The sequence below is a fragment of the Eurosta solidaginis genome, chromosome 5 (genome assembly GCF_040869045.1).
Source record: "Eurosta solidaginis isolate ZX-2024a chromosome 5, ASM4086904v1, whole genome shotgun sequence".
In the NCBI taxonomy this organism is placed as follows: domain Eukaryota; kingdom Metazoa; phylum Arthropoda; class Insecta; order Diptera; family Tephritidae; genus Eurosta; species Eurosta solidaginis.
The window spans coordinates 110,925,598-110,943,095 of NC_090323.1; the positions used below are offsets into that span (position 1 = coordinate 110,925,598).

Sequence of the window (17,498 nt, forward strand, 5' to 3'; positions counted from 1 at the left end):
ATAATATTAACAAATACATATGCGTATGTACCTAGATATACATATGTACTAATTCTGAATTTCATGCATACATTAAATGAAGAATGGCTGCAATTCTAATGGGCTGAAGGAGAATCCAGGAAATGGTTTAAATGCAGCCATTCACTCTCATGAATAAACGTTTATGAAAATAATTTGAAATTTTCCAAGTTGAAATATATTGACAAATAGTTTTCTCGGTTTTTTTGTAAACATTTACAATTTACTTGCACAGCTAAATTATTTATTAACACTTGCCCTCAAAGCTTATAAAATGTTTTCTGAAAAAAATTTAAATATATTTAATACTGAAAACGTTTATTTAACGTTTAACACAGCAAGTTTACTTTAAGTTACTTTTCAAAAAATTTACAGAAATGCCTGTTGAGTAATGATTCATGAATGAGCCGTCATTAATTCAAATTAATCAAATGTATTAGTGAATTTTTTATAGGGAGCCGTAAATTGTTTAGTCCCGGGCGCGGATTTTCTCTACGGCCCTGTATGTAAGTACGTATATAAATCCTACTTTAATTTAGTCCAATCGCTGAACATCATTTCAAATATTTTTTAAATTAACATTTTCCAGCCTCCCTAATACAATCAGGTATTTATCAACATTTCTAAATTAAGTTACATACATACGCATCGTGATATGCATTCATTCCTAATTTACAATTTTATTGAGAAAGAGAACTAATCAATATATTATAATGTATAGTAATTCTAATTGGAATCGAAGAACAAAAAAGGACCTCAAAGAGGAAAAACCTTAGTAGTGGCAACGACAAATGATTATAAATATGCCGATAGTTATAAAATAGAAGGAGAGTATCGCGAGCACTCTCTTATTCATGGTATAAATATTACAAGGTAAAACCGGTGAGAGCCGAAATGACGTTTAAAAAAATTTTAAAATTCTCACTGCTCTCACATTTTTATTCTTTTATTTTGGTTTTGTTTTCAAAACAAAAATATAACAAACTGTAATATATTTGGTAATTCTGTACGACAGCATGACACTCTTAATACACGTCCAAAAATATCAAGAGGGGTATCAAAAGACGCGTTTTGGATCCAGGACAGCGAATCCGAAAGCGGAGGTAAACAATTTTGGGTCTGTCAAGAAATATTTATAAAAGGAATATTGAAAATTTTCATGTGGTTATTGTAATTTTGATGATTTTCTGGTACCCACAAAAAAATTGTGAACGTGTTTTGCGCTGATATAGTTTTGGTCTCCAAACCGGTGTTTGACCCACCCAAGGTAAGTTTTATAAGCGCAGCTAAAGGCCGCCAATGCAAAAAGGTGGTCTGCGGAAAAATACTATGGATCCCACTCTCGGTTTCGGAAAACTCCGGGGTAATTTTTCGGTTTTTCGTCAATAACTTTTGAACGATGTAAAATTTTTATTTTCTGCCTTTTGATTATTGTTGTCGAGGTCAGTACGAGTCCTTTGACACCTCTCTCGGTATTTTTGGACGCGTATTACCAGTGGCATGCATTCGTATAGAATTACCATATATTTTTGCGTTCTAACATTAATATTACGATATTTTATCCAAAACCGTTTTTTTTATTGGTGGAAATAACGTTTTTTTGGTGGGAAAGAAATCTCAACGGTCAAGCGTATTCCAGAATTTTCAATTCAAGAATTGAATTGTGGTTCTCCGCAAAAAGAAGCATCAGACCACGATTCTCTTCTGAGGAATTTTACTCAACGAATTGTTTAGAAATTTATCTACGTCTGCGCGACGAGAAGAAAAACCCGACTTACCGCCAAGGTGTACGGAAGAGATACATATCTACTAATAATAACAATTTGGTGTGATATATACCTGCGGAGATTAAGGTCTAGCTTTCCACCCAATTCGAAGGCTACGTATCGTGTATTCGTTTTTCTACGAACTGGCTCACATGTATTTAATGTTTTGTGCCGACCCAAAAATTTATCTGCTAAGGCGGACGAACTTTTGGTGCTAAGGTAATGCCGAGGGACAATCAATACCATTTATATAAATTTTCTGCAATAGTTTTGATGGATAGGCCAACACACTAGCTCTACACCACGGCGGCAGACTTTGACCGTTCAGCCGGTCAATTCAGCCTCCACGAACTATCATACTCCAACTGGACGATGATGTTTAGCTAAGCTGCGAAGAGCTACATCGTTTTTGCTGCGTGGGCAAGTTATGGGAAGATCTCCACTGGGTTCGGAGAAGCAGGTGGGGGAAGACTTTGATCTCTCTTTGTGCCCCATGTTGGCGTCACTTATCGCGGAACAGGGTTAGTTTGAGTGACTTGTTACGCAACGACCAGCATCTCCTAAATGGTTAAGCGCCAATTAAAAAATGTATCTTCCAACCGCGAGGAAAAGGACCAAATCAAACCAAATAATACCTCTAAGATCATTTTTTTTCGCAGTAGCGAGGACACCTGAGACTGCTGATCTCTCATAAAGTGAAGTTTCAGCATATTTAAGGGTTAAAGACGTATCAACCAAGTGAAGAAGAATGATTGAAAAATAAATAAGGGTGGTCTCCAACATTCGCTTCTTAATTAGAAGAGGTTAAGAAGTAAGGCCTTTTATTTTGTCCCTCTGCAAAAATAGGACGTGTTGAGGCATCCATTATATTGGTAACTCATTTTTTTGCCATATACATAAAAACCGATTTCAAAACATTTCGAAATATTTTTTCACTTATTTCATAAGCATTTTACTTTTTTTGCCATTAAAAAAGTGAAAAATGTCATACCAACAATTTTATTTGTGTTTTCTTTGGTTTGGCATTTCCACAAAGTTTAAGAGAGTTATTTTAAAATTTTTTTAAAAATCAAAAAACCATTATGGCCGCTAAGAAGAGTAAATGCTCTTATTTATGGACAAAAAAACTTAAATTTCGTTACTTTACTTCCCTCACATAAAGAACACTTGCCATGATCTCCAACGTTGTCAGCTGGCGCCCGTTGAGTTCCGTTGCTAGCTAAAAGAAAAGGTAAACTCTCTTCTCTCACAAGTTTTCACTTTTTCTTTGAATTCTTATTAGAATTTTGCGCGTTTTCTCTTATTAATCATATATATATATATATATGCGTAAATGCTTGTTACAACCAGAAAATGACAATAAACCTATCTCATGGTTTTTAACCTTTGAGGCTTACATGAAATTAGAAAGATAAAAATTGTATGCCTAAAATTTGTTTTACATCATTTTTATACTCAGCGTGCTTTGCACACAGAGTATATTAACTTTGATTGGATAGCGGTTGGTTGTACAGGTATAAAGGAATCGAGATAGATATAGACTTCCATATATCAAAATTATCAGTGTCGAAAAAAATTTGATTGAGCCATGTCCGTCCGTCCGTTTACACGATAACTTGAGTAAATATTGAGATATCTTCACCAAATTTGGTACACGATCTTATCTGGACCCAGAATAGATTGGTATTGAAAATGAGCAATATCGGATGATAACCATGCCCACTTTTTATAAATATGTATAACATTTTGGAAAACACAAAAAACCTGATTATTTAGTAAATAATACCCCTAGAATGTTGAAATTTGACATGTGGACTGATATTGAGACTCTTGATAAAAATGTAAAAAAAAAATTTAAAATGGGCGTGGCACCACCCACTTCTGATAAAATCAATTTTACAAATATTATTAATCATAAATCAAAAATGTTTAAACCTATCGTAACAAAATTTACTATAAGGAATGCTTTGAAGAAAAATTAACGAAATCGGTTAAGGACCACGCCCACTTTTCTATAAAAGATTTTTAAAAGGGTCGTGGACGAATAAAATAAGATATATCTTTGCAAAAAAGAGCTTTATATCAATGGTATTTCATTTCCCAAATAGGAAAAAATTCAAATTTTAAAAAATGGGCGTGGCTCCGCCCCTTTTGTGACTAAGCAATTTTCTGTTTCGGGAGCCATAACTCGAAGAAAAATTAACGGATCGTAATAAAATTGTGTACATAAATTTTCCCTATAGCATGAAATATTTCTAGAAAAAATGGACGAGATCGGTTAAAGGCCATGCCCACTTTTATATACAAGATTTTTAAAAGGGTCGTAGACGAATAAAATAAGCTTTATCTTTGCAAAAAAATAGCTTTATATCAATGGTATTTCATTTCCCAAGTGGATTTAAATAATAAATAGGAAAAACTTCAAATTAAAAAAAAATGGTGTGGCACCGCCCCTTTTATGACTAAGCAATTTTCTATATTTCGGGAGCCATAACACGAAGAAAAATTAACGGATCAAAATAAAATTGTGTACACATATTTTCCTTATAGCAGGAAATATTTCTAGAAAAAATGAACGAGATCGGTTAAAGACCACGCCCACTTTTATATAAAACATTTTTAAAAGGGTCGTGGACGAATAAAATAATTTATATCTTTACAGAAAAGAGCTTTATATCTATGGTATTTCATTTCCCAAGTGGATTTATAACAATAAATAGGAAAAACTTCAAACTACTAAAATGGGCATGGCACCGCCCCTTTTATGACTAAGCAATTTTCTATCTTTCGGTAGCCATAACTCGTTAACGGATCGTAATAAAATTGTGTACACATATTTTCCTTAAAGCAGAAAATATTTCTAGTAAAAATGGACGGGATCGGTTAAAGACCACGGCAACTTAGATATAAAAGTTTAAAAGGGTCGTAGACTAGAATAATAAGCTATAACTTAGCAAAAAATAGTTTCGAATCAATGATATTTCACTTATCAAGTTTTATTGTAAGAGGAAATGGGGATACATTTTTTTTTAAACGGGAGGTGACACGTGTTATGTAGAAAAGTAATTTATAATATAAACTTAAGAAACCTTTACTTGTTATACTCAGTTGAGCAGAGCTCACAGAGTATATTAACTTTGATTGGATAACGGTTGGTTGTACAGGTATAAAGGAATCGAGATAGATATAGACTTCCATATATCAAAATCATCAGCATCGTAAAAAAATTTGATTTAGCCATGTCCGTCCGTCCGTCTGTCCGTTAACACGATAACTTGAGTAAATTTTGAGGTATCTTGATGAAATTTGGTATGTAGGTTCCTGAGCACTCATCTCAGATCGCTATTTAAAATGAACGATATCGGACTATAACCACGCCCACTTTTTCGATATCGAAAATTTCGAAAAACCGAAAAATTGCGATAATTCATTACAAAAGACAGATAAAGCGACGAAACTTGGTAGATGAGTTGAACTTATGACGAAGAATAGAAAATTAGTAAAATTTTGGACAATGGGCGTGGCACCGCCCACTTTTAAAAGAAGGTAATTTAAAACTTTTGCAAGCTATAATTTGGCAGTCGTTGAAGATATCATGATGAAATTTTGCAGGAACGTTACTCCTATTACTATATGTACGCTTAATAAAAATTAGCAAAATCGGCGAAGGACCACGCCCACTTTTTAAAAAAAAATTTTTTTAATTCAAATTTTAACAAAAAATTTAATATCTTTACTGTATATAAGTAAATTAAGTCAAAATTCAACTCCAGTAATGATATGATGCAACAAAATACAAAAATAAAAGAAAATTTCAAAATGGGCGTGGCTCCGCCCATTTTCATTTGGTTTGTCTAGAATACTTTTAATGCCATAAGTCGAACAAAAATTTACCAATCCTTCTCAAATTTGGTAGGAGCATAGATTCTATGACGTTAACTGTTCTCTGTGAAAATGGGCGAAGTCGGTGGAAGCCACTCCCAGTTTTTACACACAGTCCACCGTCTGTCCTTCCGCTCGGCCGTTAACACAATAACTTGAGCAAAAACCGATATATCTTTACTAAACTTAGCCCACGTACTTATCTGAACTCACTTTATCTTGGTATAAAAAATGGCCGAAATCCGACCATAACCACGCCCACTTTATCGATATCGAAAATTACGAAAAATGAAAAAAATGCCATAATTCTATACCAAATACGAAAAAAGGGATGAAACATGGTAACTGGATTGGTTTGTTGACGCAAAATATAACTTTGGAAAAAACTTTGTAAAATGGGTGTAACACCTACCATAGTAAGTAGAAGAAAATGAAAAAGTTCTACAAGGCGAAATCAACAGCCCTTGGAATCTTGGCAGGAATACTGTTAGTGGTATTGCATATATAAATAAATTAGCAGTACCCGACAGATGATTTTCTGGATCACCTGGTCCACATTTTGGTCGATATCGCGAGAACGCCTGCACATATACATCTAAGACCCACTCGCTTTTAAAACCCTCATTAATACCTTTAATTTGATATCCATATCGTACAAACACATTCTAGAGTCACCCCTGGCCCACCCTAATGCGATATCTCGAAAAGGCGTCCACCTATAGACCTAATGCCCACTCCCTCTTAAAATGCTCAGTAACACCTTTCGTTTGATACCCATATCGTACAAACATTCTAGAGTCACCCCTGGCCCACCCTAATAGCGATATCTCGAAAAGGCGTCCACCTATAGACCTAATGTCCACTCCCTCTTAAAATGCTCAGTAACACCTTTCGTTTGATACCCATATCGTACAAACATTCTATAGTCACCACTGGCCAACCCTAATGGCGATATCTCGAAAAGGCGTCCACCTATAGACCTAATGCCCACTCCCTCTTAAAATGCTCAGTAACACCTTTCGTTTGATACCCATATCGTACAAATATTCCAGAGTCACCCCTGGCCCACCCTAATGGCGCTTTCTCGAAAAGGCGTCCACCTATAGACCTAATGCCCACTCCCTCTTAAAATGCTCAGTAACACCTTTCGTTTGATACCCATATCGTACAAACATTCTAGAGTCACCCTTGGTCCACCTTTATGGCGATATCTCGAAAAGGCGTCCACCTATAGAACTAAGGATTACTCCCTTTTAAAATACTCATTACCACCTTTCATTTGATACCCATATCGTACAACCACATTCTAGAGTCACCCTGGCCCACCCTAATGGCGATATCTCGAAAAGGCGTCCACCTATAGACCTAATGCCCACTCCCTCTTAAAATGCTCAGTAACACCTTTCGTTTGATACCCATATCGTACAAACATTCTAGAGTCACCCTTGGTCCACCTTTATGGCGATATCTCGAAAAGGCGTCCACCTATAGAACTAAGGATTACTCCCTTTTAACCCTAATTCGGCCGACGATTTTTACAACTCATTTTGGCCGACGCAGTCACCCCGGTGACTTTTAATAAAATGAAAATTCAGCTTAAATGCAGAGAACAAACTTCAGAAAAAACTGGTGTTAAATGAAAATGGGCATCTGGCAACATTAACAGCTGATTATATTCAACAACATTCAGCTGATTATATTCATAGTTCTTGTTTAGTGCAGTTGTGAAAGATTGAATCCAGTTTGAGAAAAATTTAATCCAGTTCCTTATTTATTGAAAATGAGCAGTTCTAAGCGTTTAAGATTCGAAGATGCAACCAGTTCAACCAGTAAAGGTGAAAATCCGGAAAGTGGAATTGAAATTGACGCAGAAAGAGCGGTTTCCAACCGACTACAGCGCATCCTTAATCGAAAGTAAATATCTATATTTTAGGTGATGCGGATATTGAAACGCTGCTTCTTGATGATGATGATGATGTTGAATTTGGCGATGGCAACGATGGTGAAGGTGATGAATGGCTACCAGGTGGCGAAACTGCATCGGATGCTGAGACAGGGGATGTGATTGACGAAGTGGGCGAGCCAGAAAGCGGGGAAGAAATAGAAGGTACTACGGTTAATATTATTGGGTCGCAATTAGTGTATGAAGCGCCTGATGGAACTAATTGGTCTCAGAATCCATCACCAACAGGTCAAACTCGTGGCCACAATATACTTAGACAAAGAGGTCAGCCAATGAAGTAGAATTTTATGTGCAAAAAATTATTAATTTGCTTTTGATTATGTTTAGGTGGGCCTGCTTGCCAAGGAGCTATGAGTCGCTTGGATGCGTTTAATTTGTTGTTTTCCGACGCTATGAAGGATATAATTGTGCGAAACACAAACAGAAACGGCGAGCAGCTGGCCCAAATATGGAACGAGAAACATTAAGAGTCGCCCCTAAAAGTATGGGAAAAAACTGACAGTATTGAAGTGGATGCATTTTATGGAATTTTATTAGCTTTTGGTGTCCATAAGTCCAGCATGGAGACGATTGATGAGTAATGGGCTTCTTATTCATTTTCACTCTACCGTGATACGATGAGCAGAAATAGATTCAAAGCTATTCTTCGCACTATTCGTTTTGATGATAATAGAACACGTGAGGCTCGAAAGGAAGCTGATAAAGCAGCTCCAATATCGGAAATTTGGATGCTTATAAACGAAAACATGCGGAAGCATTATCAACCCCACAGTAATATAACAATTGATGAGCAACTTTATCCATTTCATGGCTGAGTGGCGTTCGGTCAATATATCCCCTCAAAACCAGCAAAATACGGCATAAAAATATTTTGGGCGTGTGATGCAGAAACCAGCTATCCCTTGCATGGTATATTGTATTTAGGGCGGCAACCTGGGCAGGCAACAGCTTCTAATTTAGGTGAAAAAATTGTGCTTGAGTTGGTGCAACCATGGAAAAATAGTGGACGAAATGTTACCACGGACAACTTCTTCACTTCATTGCACCTTGCCTATGAGCTAAAGAACATCAAGCTCCGCTTAGTTGGCACTGTCCGTAAAAACAAGCGCTTTATTCCTAGAGAGCTGCAGTTTGACAAATCTGCGCCTCTGGGTGAATCTAAGTTTTTCAATATGTTGGATGTAATGGCACTAGGTGGACACATTATTTATAGGGATAATTATGTAACGAGTCGTGTTAGTATCAGCCGTCGAACTTATCTAAAAGAATTTTCTCGTGAATTGGTCACTGACGCTGTCAATCGGTGAGCATCAAACCCCCGAATCCTGCAGCATTATCACGTACGTACCGCTATGGAGGATGTTCTGAATACACGTTTATCTCTGCCCTTTGCATCGGAATCGCAAATTGGGCAACCTGACAAAACAGGTCGGATGAAAATCAAAGGCAAGTGTCATGTTTGTCAACAAGTGAATAAAAGACAACGGAACTCCCGGAAAGTTTGCTTAGTTTGTAAAAAGCCAGTGTGCCAGGAGCACATTCAATCCATTGTCAAATGTGTTCAGTGCAGCAAATAAAGTTGCTATTTTTTATAAAACTCTGTTCTCATAAACGATATACCAATAATATTTTCATATGTACATATCTTCTCATGGTCACATGGGTGACTACGTCGGCCAAAAAAAGAATACAAGTTTTCAAACCGTTACATTTGTCTATGCCTAAAATTATAAAACTTTATTTTGTATTTTTTCTGCTTAAAATGCATTAATTTAGGATGTTACGGAAAATGGGTTAAAAAAATTTATTAAAAATATGTTTTTTTGAGGGGAGAATATTAAATAGTCACCCCGGTGACACGTCGGTCGAAATAGGGTTAAAATACTCATTACCACCTTTCATTTGATACCCATATCGTACAAACACATTCTAGAGTCACCCCTGGCCCACCCTAATGCCATATCTCGAAAAGGCGTCCACCTATAGACCTAATGCCCACTCCCTCTTAAAAAGCTCAGTAACACCTTTCGTTTGATACCCATATCGTACAAACATTCTAGAGTCACCCCTGGCCCACCCTAATGGCGACATTTCGAAAAGGCATCCACCTATAGACCTAATGCCCACTCCCTCTTAAAATGCTCAGCAACACTTTTCGTTTGATACCCATATTGTACAAACATTCTAGAGTCACCCCTGGCCCACCCTAATGGCGATATCTCGAAAAGGCGTCCACCTATAGACCTAACTCCCTCTTAAAATGCTCAGTAACACCTTTCATTTGATTCCCATAACGTACAAACACATTCTAGATACACCCCTGGTCCACCTTTATGGCGATATCTCGAAACGGCGTCCACCTATGGAACTAAGGATCAGTCCTTTTCAAAATACTCATTAACAGCTTTCATTTGATACCCATATCGTACAAACACATTCTAGAGTCACCCCTGGTCCACCTTAATGGCGATATCTCGAAATGGCGTCCATCGATAGACCTAAGGCCCACTCCCTCTTAAAATGCTCAGTAACACCTTTCATTTGATACCCATATCGTACAAACAAATTCTAGAGTCAGCCCTGGTCCACCTTTATGGCGACATCCCTAAATGGCGTCCATCCATAGAACTATGGCCTACTCTCTCTTAAAATACTCCTTAATGCCTTCCATTTGATACACATGTCATACAACCACATTCCAGGGTTACTCTAGGTTCATTTTCCTACATGGAGATTTTCCTTATTTTGTCTCCATAGCTCTCAACTGAGTATGTAATGATCGGTTACACCCGAACTTAGCCTTCCTTACTTGTTTTTGTATAGGTTTAAATTTTCATTTATTCATCTCAATATACTTAGTTTGTTTTACTTTATGTTGGAGAGAACTAAACTTTAATTAAAAAACTTTTTATTTTATTTTTCTCAACTAGGTATTTGAGCATACATATTTTTTTTCTTTTGTTTTTGTTTTCTCGATTCGTTATTTTAATGATTTTTTATTTTTTTTTTGACTTGCATTCTTATGCAAGAGCAAATAAAAATACATAAAATGTTCAAAGTTGAAAAAAATAAATAAAAAACAAGTAAGGAAGGTTAAGTTCGGGTGTAACCGAACATTACATACTCAGTTGAGAGCTATGGTGACAACATAAGGGAAAATAACCATGTAGGAAAATGAACCGAGGGAAACCCTGGAATGTGTTTGTATGACATGTGTATCAAATGAAAGGCATTAAAGAGTATTTTATTAGGGAGTGGGCAATAGTTCTATAGGTGGACGCCATTTAGGGATATAGCCATAAAGGTGGATCAGGGTTGACTCTAGAATGCGTTTGTACGATATGGGTATCAAATTAAAGGTGTTAATGAGTATTTTAAAAGGGAGTTATCCTTAGTTCCATAGGTGGACGCCGTTTCGAGAAACTCGCGAGATTTACGAGTACTTCGAGACATTAGAATTTCGCGAGAAGTTGAGTTCTCGATTTCTCGGGTCTCGAAAATCTCGCTTGTGTTCGAGAAGAAATCGTAAGCTCTAGTTACAATCCACGAAAGCCAAAACCCGTTCTTGAATTTTACAATTTGTTGCTTTCGAATTGAAATGGGGGTAGCGCAAAACGAACGTAGCCTGTTCAACGTGACTAGCATCAGGCGTAGCATCAACGATAATAGCAAACTATTTGGCTTTCTTGCGTTGATCTAATATAGTTTCCCTCACGTTTTTTGCACAAATTTATAAACAGCGTTTTGAGCCAGCTGCCAAATGAAATATTTATTCTTAAATTTTAACGAAAAGGACTTTTCAAAAAGTTTTACATATTAAAACGAAATGCAGATATTCGTTGCTTTTGAAATTCGGCTTAAAAATTGCACATGGAACAACTAAAGACTCTCCTGAATTAAAAAAATGTCTTAGTACATACCTCTAAATCGCGGGCCCCCTCAGAAACCCCGGGTCCAGGGGGAATCCCCCCATTCCCCCATACCTCTCGTCATGCCTGCGTACATATAAAGAAAGTTGAATAAATATGTAATTGAATTGTAATATTTTAAAATGTATTGGTGCTAAATTTTTGTTTAAAAGGATTGTGAGATGATTTGAAGCCATCGTGCGGATATGGTTGGGTTTCGTGATTTTTGTTTTTGCTTGCTGCAAGTTACCTCTCAATGGTTGGGTAGGAGGAGAGAAGAGAAGCGTTTTCGTTACTTCTGCGGTTAGGTTGGTGCTTTCCGAATATACTTTATATCCGTCTGTCCGTTAATAATGGGAAGTTTTTTTTTTTTTTTTTTTTGGTTAAACATTTTTTTGGATTTCTGTTAATATGTGCATGAATCCACATTTTCCAAAAACAAATTCCAAATCCATATGAAAATCTTCCTCAAAACGAAATTTTAGCAACATCGAGAAAACTTCTACAATTTTGGACCAGTTGTCCAGAAGCATGGTTTATCATTTCGGAACACAACTAACAACTAAAATAATCCAACAAGAGAACACTAAATATGAATACATTATAACGCACTCCTACAAGAAGTTATTGCACATATTTTGGATTTTATACAAAATCCTCCCATGAATAAAAATTTACGAAACTTAAAAAAAATCTTAATAGAGCGGCATTAACTTAGCGATAGTTCGAAACTTGACAAAATTTTGTGTGATTCTCAGATGGGTGGTCGTAAACCCTTAGAATTTTATCGTTATTTGATTTTAGTAGCCGCTTCTAATTTTATTGACAAAACTACCTAAAAATTTAAGTTGTTGTCGTTGTGTTAAGTGCTTCGCCACCATTCAAGGGGCACGACCACTCACAAATTGTCATCGAAATCCTCTAACGGGAGTGTAAGGAAACTGACAGTTTCAACAGGGGCGGACCATAAGAAGATTGGTGTTAGAGGAGTAGGTTCCACATTCCATTGAAAAGATGGTTGGTGTCACATGCTGGTCATACATTACGTATGTCGGGGTTGATTCTGGACAAGTAAAAGTTTAACCTGTTACAGTAGCCAGAACGAAGTTGAGCCAGGGTGACTCGTGTCTCCCTTGGTAGTGTGCTTTCTTCTTCTGCAAGGGCGGGATATTGTACATTAGTAGCGAGGTTCACCGGGCGCGTCCTGGCAAACGCGTTTACCTATTCTGTGTGGATTTGCCTTAAGGCCTGCTTATGCTTGTCTGGATCAAACGGCTGTGTTGGCAAGTGCGGAATCTCGTCAAAGTGCTTATGGAGATGTATCCTTAATCCCCGTGGAGGCGGTGCAAGATTAAGCAGTTGTTTGCTAGGATGTCTTGGTGTGTGACAATTTAGCAAAAACTGCCTGTTCATCATTTGTTGTGCTCTTTAATATTGAGCTCTTTGGCCTCACAATGAAGGTAGGGTCATAAGGAGATATCCGGTGGACAGGCCTGGAGCCTTTTCCAGTATGTATTTTTTAAGACCAGGAGACCAAACTGACGCGTAGCTCATGAGCGGCCGGCCAATTGCTTTGTACGTGGTTAGCAACGTTTCTTTATCTTTTCCCCAGGTGCTGCCGTCAAGCACTTGAAGATTTTGTTGCGACTTTGTACTTTAGATACAATTTCGGTGGCATGAGCCTTGAAGGTTATGGTATTATCGAACGTTACCTGTAAGATCTATGGGTGACAGACAGTCAGTAGTGTGACACCATCGACGCGAACGTCCAATATTTGCAACATCTGTTCCTTCCACGTCGTAAACAGAGTGGCCGTGGATTTTGTCGCGCGAGGTGTTTATTTTAGAAACTAATTCATCAATTGAAGGGCCAGGTCCTGTATCCATAATCGTGCAGTCATCGGCATGTGAAATAATTGTAAGTCCTTCTGGTGGGGGAGTTTTGATATATAGAAATTAAACGGAAGCGGAGATAGGATACCACCCTATGGTACCCCCTGTTTAATTTTCCTAGGTTTTGATATTTCGATAAATAAAATAAAGCCAAACAGCCAGCAAATATCCTGCGAGATGAAGATTTGGAGGTGTTTCGCTAGCCTTAACCCTGTATGTCTCTTTGTTGTTTTGTTTACTTAGTTATTGTCCCTATTGATCTTGTTAAGATGGTCTGCCTGATGTATTTTTGCTATATCTCCTGGTCTGTGTGCTTTTGTTTGTTTGCCCTTGTTAGCGTATTGTTTTTAAGTCTGTTAACGATAATGGTTTGAATGTTGGTGAGAACAGCTTAGCGATGCTAAACGTAATATGGAAACGGCAGAAAGGTTACAATATTGCTCATTTTAATGCACGGAGTTTAAATATGTTGAAAATTGATGATGTCCGATATAAATTTCAGTCTGCACTTGCTGATGGAATTTAATGTCTCTGAAACATGGTTTCTAAGTGATGTAAGTGATTTTCACTACAACATTCCTAATTATAAACTCATTCGTAATGATAGGGTCGGAAAAAAGGAGGAGGAGTAGCCATGTATTATAGGAAAAATCTTAGTGCAAAATTAATATTTCAGTGATATGGTCAACCAACAGAATACCTTATGGTTGAAATGCCTAGTGGCTCCTACAAAACCCTTATCTCGTGTTTGTATAACCCCAACAAGCATATATGTCTGAAGCCTTTTTTTGACGTACTGTCTTTGTATATTGTGGAGTATACCAATATTGTAATGTGTGCGGATTTCAATGTGAATCTGTTTTCTCGTGAATCGTTGCTTGTGCTGGCCTTTCTGTTGTTAACAAGTCTGTACCGACTAGATTTGATAATATCTCCGTTTCCAGCTTACTTGACTATTTTTTAGTGTCTGATCTGCCTATAGTTTTAAAGTTTGACCAGTTTTCTTTTATTTCTGACCATGACCTAATTTTTTGCGCTCTTAATATTTTTGTTGACTCTATCCGCATGGTTCCAAATAAGTTTAGAGATTATAGAGCCCTTAACGATGAATCGCTATTTGTACATCTTTCATGAATAAATTGGTCCGATTGTTGGTGTTTCTCGTCCGTTGATGACAAGCTGAACTTTCTTAGCACCAATTTACTAAATGTGTTTCATTTTCATGTTCCTATTCGTGTATGTAAACCCAGGTCTCCGTCCTAATAGTGGTTCAACAGAAGAGTTCTGGTAGCCCTTAAAACAAGGAATAAGTTGCCATCTCAGTGGAAGAGGAATCCAACGCCGCAAACCTGGGAACTATTTCGCTGCGCTAGAAATAATGCTACATCAGTCATCAAAAGCGAGAAGCGCTCGTTCTATTCGGCTCGGCTGGATCCCTCTCTCCCCTCAAATATTCTTTGGCGAAACCCGAAAAGCTTGCGGGTATATTTCCGTGATGTCTCCTACTGTAAGCTGAACGCAGATTTACTAAACAATGCCTTTATTAAAGGTTGTTCTTCTGCCAGCCAAGCCCCACCCATTTCATGTAATTCGTCTGTTTATGTTGGCTCACCGTTCGAGTTTATCTCTGTATCCGAGCGTGATGTGATTAGATCAGTTCTCAAAATTAAATCTAATTCTACTGGTGAGGATGGTATACCGATCAAATTTATTAAGATTGTACTACCTTTTATTGTTGGTACCTTAACCCACACTATCACGCCATCACAACGTCTTGCTTTCCATCCCTGTGGAAAATTGAGTCTGTGCGACCAGTAGCGAAAAACAAAAACTGCGTGTAGCCCCAGTGATTTCCGTCCAATTAGCATCTTGTGCCTTCTGTATGATCAAAAAAACGTACATATCCATAGTAATGGCTTGGTTTCCCCTTACCAATCTGGTTTCAGGGCTGGGCGAAGTTGCTTCACTGTAATGTTAAAATCTTGGATGATATTCGCGTGCCCTTTGATAAAAATCAGCTGACCCTGCTTTGTCTACTTGACTTTACAAAAGCCTTTGATTCTGTTGATCATTTATTACTCTGTTCAAAGCTAGGTAGGTACTTTGGATTTAGTGAAAATTCAGTCAGGCTTACGCGAAGTTACTTTACTGGTAGGTGTCAAGGAGTAATGACCAGTACTGATGTCTCTGGACTAGAAGTTCTTACTTCTGCTGTTCCACAAGGCTCAATACTTGGCCCTCTCATCTTTAGCCTGTTTATTACCGACATATTTTCGTATTTCAACTATGTAATTCTTCATGCCTATGCTGATGTTATTCAGCTGTATTTATCAGATTCCTTTGATAATATTGATACCCTTGCTCAAAAGTATAACACTGATCTGGTGTCGATGCGAACTGGGCTGAAAGCAATAGTCTGCGCCTGAATCCCAATAAATCTTTTGTCCTGCCTATAGCGAAAAAGGGGTAGCAAGGTGTTACCTTGCCCCTGCTGTACTTGAACAGGATGCCTTTGCAGGTTGTTAGTAAAATTACTAATCTTGGCTTCGTGATTAATTCTAACTTGTCCTGTGCTGATCACACAAATTCAGTTGTATGTAAAGTGTATGCCTCCTTAAGAAGTCTGAGGCTGACTGGTGCTTTTACACGTTTAGTCATTAGGTGGAGACTCGCAATTCAACCACTTCTACCAATAAATTCATACTCTGAATTAGTCTATAATAAGTTGGACTCACAATCTGCCCACAAAATTGATGTTTTATTCAATCATATTACTCAGAATGTGTATGGTCTTAAGAGATATGATCACATCTCCAGCTGGAAAAATAAACTTTTCGGATGTCATATTTTCCAGTACGGTAAAGCCAGAAGCTGTATTTTTCTGTTTTGTCTTATGTCTTGTAAGTCTCCCTCTTACCTGTTTGACAAACTTGTTTTCACGAAGTCTGAGCGTACCAGTGATTTAATTGTCCCTAACTTTAATTTCATAGCATCTACGAGATTGTCTTTGCCAACACTATAAGAACCTGGAATTTCATACGGTAATAGTCTAGTTGAGGGGTCGACTGCTAATACGCTACCAAAAAATATCGAGTGAGGTGTCAAAATACGCGTATTATTCTCGAGAATAATAATCCGAAGGCGGAAAAGAAAAATTTTATCTCTGTCCGGAGATATTTGCAGTTGAAGTTGGCGATTTCCATGTGGTTGTTGTTGTTGTACCCACTAAAAAAAATTGTGCCTCACCGTGGCGGTAGCCACGGTTATACCACACACCCGGACTTGGCATGGCGTAGCCCCGGGGTATTTTTTATAAGCGCGGCCAAAGGCCGCCACCTCACTTGATATTTTTGGTAGCGTATTAGCAGTCGACCCCTCAACTAGACTATTACCCCGGATTCTTGATCTAGACGTGAATACGCGTCTTTTGATACCTCACTAAAAAAAAAAAGGCCCAATTTTAGGGTGGGGCCCCTAAACTGCACAATTACCGCGTTTTCTGATACCCCTCACGATATTTTTGGGCATGTAGAAAGAGCCTCATGCTGTCGTATAGAATTACGAAGAAAATTGCAGGTCATTACCTGGCAAATAATAATGCCATATGTGAGGCCGTGGTCAGCACATTTCTCTAGATATGCCACATCTATTTTGCTTATCGAAATCGTGGTTGGCATTCCGTATACTTTATTAAATATTGAAATATATACAAAAATTGCAGTCGGTAAATTAAAATTTTGAGCTGGCAGTAGAGGTGGATTTCGACTCGATTATTAATTGATTTAATCGATATTTTTTTATTAAAGCGCCAAATACACGACAGGAACATATCCGCGAACATTCCGCAATCTTGTTCGCAGCTTTGGTCATACACCATACCAACTTTTGGCCGAACATTAAGCTGGAGACATTGGTGCTTTATCGGTAACCGTATCGGTAACCTTATAACAGCTGATTCAACCAACCTTATGAGAATCAATGCAATCGATTATTGGTGCCGCTAAGGTCGTAACCGTATCGTAGCCAACCAATTGGGTTTTGGTTTACCGTCGTAACGATAAACAGCTG

At 37.6% G+C, this 17,498-nt stretch overlaps 1 protein-coding gene across 1 annotated transcript in view; it reads right to left on the minus strand.

The window, feature by feature from the left end:
• LOC137233651 (protein odr-4 homolog) overlaps window positions 1-17,195 on the minus strand; it is a 314,386-nt gene extending 297,191 nt beyond the window's left edge. Inside the window, exon 1 of the mRNA XM_067756859.1 lies at window positions 17,015-17,195. Within this exon, the coding sequence (XP_067612960.1) occupies window positions 17,015-17,107 (93 nt within the window). The 5' untranslated portion in view covers window positions 17,108-17,195. The remainder of the gene's footprint in view (window positions 1-17,014) is intronic.
• Window positions 17,196-17,498: the final 303 nt, after the last annotated feature.